The sequence below is a fragment of the Piliocolobus tephrosceles genome, chromosome X, assembly GCF_002776525.5.
Source record: "Piliocolobus tephrosceles isolate RC106 chromosome X, ASM277652v3, whole genome shotgun sequence".
Lineage (NCBI taxonomy): Eukaryota > Metazoa > Chordata > Mammalia > Primates > Cercopithecidae > Piliocolobus > Piliocolobus tephrosceles.
The window spans coordinates 38175617-38181616 of NC_045455.1; the positions used below are offsets into that span (position 1 = coordinate 38175617).

At 45.3% G+C, this 6000-nt stretch overlaps 1 protein-coding gene across 1 annotated transcript in view; it reads right to left on the reverse strand.

Annotated features, from left to right (window-relative positions):
* Nucleotides 1–5239, reverse strand: part of SLAIN1 (SLAIN motif family member 1) — a 65747-nt gene extending 60508 nt beyond the window's left edge. The window contains exon 1 of the mRNA XM_023185948.2: nucleotides 4365–5239. Within this exon, the coding sequence (XP_023041716.1) occupies nucleotides 4365–4999 (635 nt within the window). The 5' untranslated portion in view covers nucleotides 5000–5239. The remainder of the gene's footprint in view (nucleotides 1–4364) is intronic.
* Between the last annotated feature and the right edge of the window lie 761 nt (nucleotides 5240–6000).

The following is a 6000-nucleotide window of genomic DNA, read 5'->3' on the forward strand; positions in this document are numbered from 1 at the left end:
AGTTGGAAAAGTTTAAAATCCTTGCCACATCCTGTTTATATAGTCTCAATGTTCTGCTAATTATCATTCTACTAAAATAAAGCCTTCTTACATGGCTGTATTTTATATTGGCTGGCTTATTTTCATCGTGGCATTTTCTCATATAGAACCATCTTCCTGGTTGAGGTGTGCAAGACCTAACGTCCCTTCAGAGTACTATACTATCTTCAGTGCTTTTCCACCTGCTTTCTCCATTTTGCTTTCAAACAGTAGAGAGTTTTGCTAACTTTGATCATAATGCAAAAATACGTTTAATACTTCCACATCCGTAAAACTGAAACACATTTAATCAAAGCAAGCATTGTATTATAAGATATGATAAACTCTGATTTTCTATTCTACTGCACTTCACTTTTTGAAAATGCTGGTCAATCCACTAAATTGACTTTATAAATTTACTAGTGAGTTACACAGCTTGCTCTGGGGGAAAAAATATGTCAATTGATGTAAACACTTCTGAATCTGGACAAATAATCTGAATTTTAGTCTGAACTCCATCAGTAACTAGAAGAGCTTACATAAGCCATTTCGCCTCAGAGCTCCTGTCCCTCAACACCGAAATAAGAGAGCTGAAAGAGGTCATAGGAAGATCTAGTATGCAGTTAGCCAATGGCTCCCATTGCCACTTCAGACCACTCTAACTTACTCTGTTTGTCCTCTGGTGCTTCACAGTCTGGTGACATTGGGACAAATATGAATCTTAAAAACATTTCTTCCATAGATAGAAAAAACATCCAATTACACTGTGTCCCATGTATGCATGGATATTTTAGTCCCTTTGAGCTTTTTATTTGCTTCTGATATTGAGACTTTTCCCTTTTCCTTTCTAGCCAATGGCCTTCCAGAGAGCTAAGCCTATCAAATTAGTAAGATAACTGAGGAATCAGTATAGCAGGATGAGAGTTTTACTATAGGGCCATAAGAGGACTTAAGAAATCAGGTTCTGGAATTGCCATCATCTTTAACTTTCTGAGACACTTAATTCCAGCAGTACTGTGCTAGGATAATCAGGTTGTATTAAGGCAACATTCAAGACTTAAAATTCAATTAAGATAAATATTCAAAGAAATAAGAATATTGCTTCATCAAAGTTTTTTGTCAAAAGGGAAAGCATAACATGCCATTGTCTTTAAAGCTTTTTTTTTTTTTTAAACATACTCCTTATAGGTTAAATAATTATTCAGAAAAAAGATCTCAAAGACCTGGTTAATCATTAACTAATGAACTATCATAAAAAGATTGGTTCTGTTAGTCACGATTTTCCTTATACACATAACTCTTAACCCAAATTTTGTCCAAGTTGTTAATAAAAGGAAAATAATGTATTCTAAGGTTTTATTAGAAAAGATATACTTAAAGAATAGCTAAAATATTCAGTGATTAATCTACATTTGTAAACTTTCCTGAACACATGACATTTTAGCAGGAAGTACTATTCTGAATAAATAAGCAAATAAATTTTGTTTAACCCATTATGATGAAGTAATAATGAAAATGCATGAAAAACTGTAGGTGATACAGTTAACAGTGACTTGTTCCTTAATATCGTCACTCTAATAATGATGCCATTGTTACTGCGAGATGTGAAGTCACATGAACATACAAATGTCCAAGGTATGTTCAATGAAAGGCAAGCATTAAAAAAAACTGATGTGTATATGTTTGTATATTGATTTGTGTAATTATATTTTTTATCTTGAAGGATCTACAGAGTATTAACAGGGTGAATTCTGAGTCACGGTAATAAATTGGGGACGAGAAAGAGAATTTTTGTGACCTTATACCTACGTCTATGTTTTAGTTTTTTTACAATGAACATGTAAAACTTGTAGTTTTAAATATTTTTAAAATAAGGTACTATATACCCACTCCAGTTGTTGCTTAATAAACACAGGAAATAAAAGTAAGTTGCCATCCTGCAAACATATCAGGGAATCCAAATGAACGGCACTCTATTTGTGGGATCACACGACAGGAACACTATAGTCTACAGTGATAAAGGAACTTCAGAGTGTTTTGCAAGCATTAACAAGTGGGTTAAACTTTTAAAATTAAACCCTGTTGATATTGTCTTCATCAAAAAGATTTGCAATACAAAAAAAAAATCTTGATGCATAAAATGTACTAATAAAATAAAATTATGTAAATCAGGTAACTTTAAAATTTTTAAGTCCATCCCACTAAGATTAATGAACCCTCCTTGTTTTTCCACCTGGAATTCTAATCCCAGGCTTGTTTTCAGGAAGATTTTCTGCCATTTGTCTCTAGAAACATTTGTAAAGCATCAAGGCTTTGATTTATTCACCTGTATACTTGTTGAATGAAATAGAGCCTGCTTCAACTTTGATTTGCTTCAAACCATCTGAAGAGTTAATATACTAATACCACTAAGTAGGTGATTTCTGTTAAAGTTGGTTATTTCAATGCTATTCGGACAAAATTAAACTATAAAAAAAAAGCCTAGGTACCAAAATACTAGCAATAGAAGGATGCTAACTACATATGACAGAAATCCATTCAAAAGAAGAAAAGTTATTAATAGATTACTAATCTAACATAAAAGCAATATCATAATAAATTTTAAAATGCAAATATTTTAAGCATAAAACTGATCCCATATATCTCCCCATCAAAAATACAAACAAGTTTCCTTCCACTGTTTACATACATACCATAAGAAAAGGCTAAATAAGGACTAAATCAACCTAAAATAATTTGAAAGTGGCACAAGGGCTGAGAGTTATTAGTGAAATCTAAGGACCATCATGAGAGCATTTTCTAGTACCACATTCAGGCTGAAACTGAGATTATAATACACCCCGGGCTTTATGGAAATAAGGGTGCAGCTTTGAAAGAATGGCTTAGTGTTCCAGAGAGTGATGAGTTGTTTGCTTTGTTACACCTTGAGCTACCTGCACAGCTGCCAAAAAGTGTTAAGGTGGATGATGAATACACCTCTGAAAGGCTTACTATAGCTCCATATATTTTGATTATTGAATCAAACCAATTAACTAATGCACTTTACAGTTTGAGCTCTCACATGATAGAGTGTAAGGCAAGCTTCCCAATAGGAAACCAGTAAGGATCTCCATTTCCCAATCCCTTCCATGCATTCACGCAACAGAGACACAAAGCAAGAAATGAAAACCCAGCTTGCAACAACAGAAAGGGTCCTACATAAAAAGGACCTAAGGTAAAGAAGGACTAAAACTATTCTTCATGCCTCTGCAATGTAGAGGTGAATGCTGCTCATTTTCCTTGCAGGAACCCAAGTTCCATCTTATCTGAAACATGTCCTATATATCTGGTGACCACAGAAAATGGGAACCAACCAAAAGAAGTCAGTCTTGAAATGACTATTACCCCATGAGCAAGCAGCAAGAAAAAATACATCATAAAGGAATTGGATGCCTCCCCCTAAAGTTACCCATTCGTGGAAAGTAGACAGTGTTAACCAGATGTCAACTGAGTAAATGCTGTCAGCCTCAAGTTTTCTGATAACCAAGCTAAAAAGTTTCCAAGAAATAGGAAAATAAGGCTTCTCTAATCTCACTTTTCTTCTACAGTTTAATTTGAAAACTTAAAGACAGTTCCTTGGTGCCTAGGTTTAAAAAAAAAAAAAAAAGTCCCTCCCACCTGTTCATTCCACTCCAAGAAAAGTCCTCTTTATTGGCACTATTTATGGGAAAGCCAGTGAGGTCACCCCATTTTAAAAAACAAGTCAGTCTCTGAAAGTAAGATTTCAATGAAAATGCAGCGCGAAAGGGCACACGACTGCAAAATTCAAACAGTAAGAACGAACCTCTCTGTAAAGAGAGATCCATCACTGCGCGGCTTCCGATGCCACCCGAGGAGGAAGAGCACGCAAATCCTGTCCATCGTTCGTTTAAAACGAAAGAACAGTAACAGTCGCAGACAGAGGCCAACCCCTACCATCCCCCGTCATCCCTCCGAAAACACTGGGGAAAAGAGCAGCACTAAGCAAAAGGACAAGATGACATGGATTTTGCACTTAATGCTAACGAGGAGCTTGGGACCCAACAATCAGCAAACAGCAGAACCCAAGATCGGGGGCGGGAGGTGGGGTGGGGGGGCGGTTCATCCGCAGTCGGAGAGATTAGAAAACAGGTTTCTGCCTTCGTGAGAAGCCTCATCGTGGGAAATGTCACCGCCTGGCTCGACACCTGCTGGATCGGCCCCTCCAGGAGCGGCGAGGAGTCACGCCGGCTGCCGCAGGGGACCCCCCGTCCGTCCCCGCCCCCGCTCCCCGGTGCCCGCAGCCCCCGAGGCCAGGGTCTCGGGGAGGGAGCGGAGCCAGGCAGTACCAGGTGTAGTCGTCCTCGTCCCGCCAGGCGGCTATGCTCTCCAGATCCAGCAGTTCCACCTCGTCCAGCAGCGTGGGGGCCGGCGAGGGCGGCGCTGCAGCTCCCCCCGGCGGCGTCCCCGCGCCCCCCGGCTCCGGCCCGCCACCGCCCGCGCCGAAGAAGCCCGCTGCCGGCTTGAAGTAGACGAAGGGCGCCTCGGGTGGCTGCGCCAGGCTGCAAAGCAGGGAGGGCGCGGGGCTAGGCAGGCAGAAGGTGCCCGGGAACGCGGGACTGGAGCCACCGCCGCTGCCACTGCCGCTGCCGCCACCGCCACCGCCCCCCGCGCCCAGCGCCAACCCGAGCCCCAGGCCCCCTGAGGCCGCGGCGGTGACCGTGGCGGCCGGGGGGCTCCGAGGACCCAATGGGCTGCAGGCCCCGGCGGGGGGCGGCGCGGCGGGTGGCGGCGGCGGCAGCAGCAGCAGGTGCGGGGCGGCGGCCGCGCTTGCCGCTCGACTCCGCAGCTGCTCGTTCTGCTTCTCCAGCTTGCGCACCAGCTCCTGCAGCTTCTTCACCTCCAGCTCCGCGTTCACCACCGGCCCGGAGCCCGCTCCAGAGCTGACCCCCGCCGAGGCGCATTTCACCTGCTCCGCCATCATCGTGGGCCCCGAGTGCGCCGCGGCCGCCGGGGAGTGCGCGCCGCCGCGCCGGCTCCTCGGGCCACAGGGAGGCTACGGCTCCTTCCCTGCCGCCCCAGCCTGGGGGGCCGACCACGCGCGGGCTGAGGCCGAGCCGGCGGTTAGCATCAGCACCGGGCCCTCGCCTCCGGCCGCAGCAGCCACCACCGAGCTGATCTGCACATGCTCAGTGCGTCCCTCCAGTCCCCTGGGCGTCGCGGCGGCTCCGGGTTTTAGCCGCGGCCCCGGGGCGGGGCGGGGCGGGGCGAGAGCGCCGAGGGGGCGGGGCGAGGGGGGGCGGAGAACCGTGGGGAAGCCCACCCAGGGGGCGGAGCCGGCAGCCCTGGTTGGGGCCGGGGAGCCGCACCCACCCTTGCTACCTAATCCCAGGTGCCTGATTGGACCTGGCCTGAACTTTCCCGCCACAGGCACCTCCTGCCGCTGCCGGGACAGCGAACTGCGCGGGTCTCTGAGTCAGGTGCGGGGGCCAGGGGGTTCCCAAAAAAGCAGCTGCAGGTGCTGGCCCTCGAGGAGTGCACCTAGGGCCCGCTGGTTTGCTTCCTTCCCAGCTCTCTGTTAGGCTCCATGACAGCATTTAATAGTCACTGACTAACGAATCCTATAGAAAACTTAAAGGCTGGGGATCCTTATTCTGAAAATCGACAAGTGGATAGGGGGAACAGAAAGGCTTTGGGACGATGCACTCATGTACTCATGGGTAATAGAGAAACAAAATGGTGGGAGACAGGAGGCCGAGAAGAAAGAGAAGAAAGCCCTCTCTCTAAGAGGTAGAGTGGCCAGCTGCTAAGGAGACAAGTGTTTACTTAAGTATTTATTCTAAAATAGTCAAATTTGAACTGTTACCACCATTGTTTGCCACAATAAAAGAAGAACTGCTTTTTTTTTTTTCATGTTATGTATATTCACGCATTCTCCAAACAAAAGATCTTTGAGCACCTACTCTGTGCCAGGAACCATTCTAA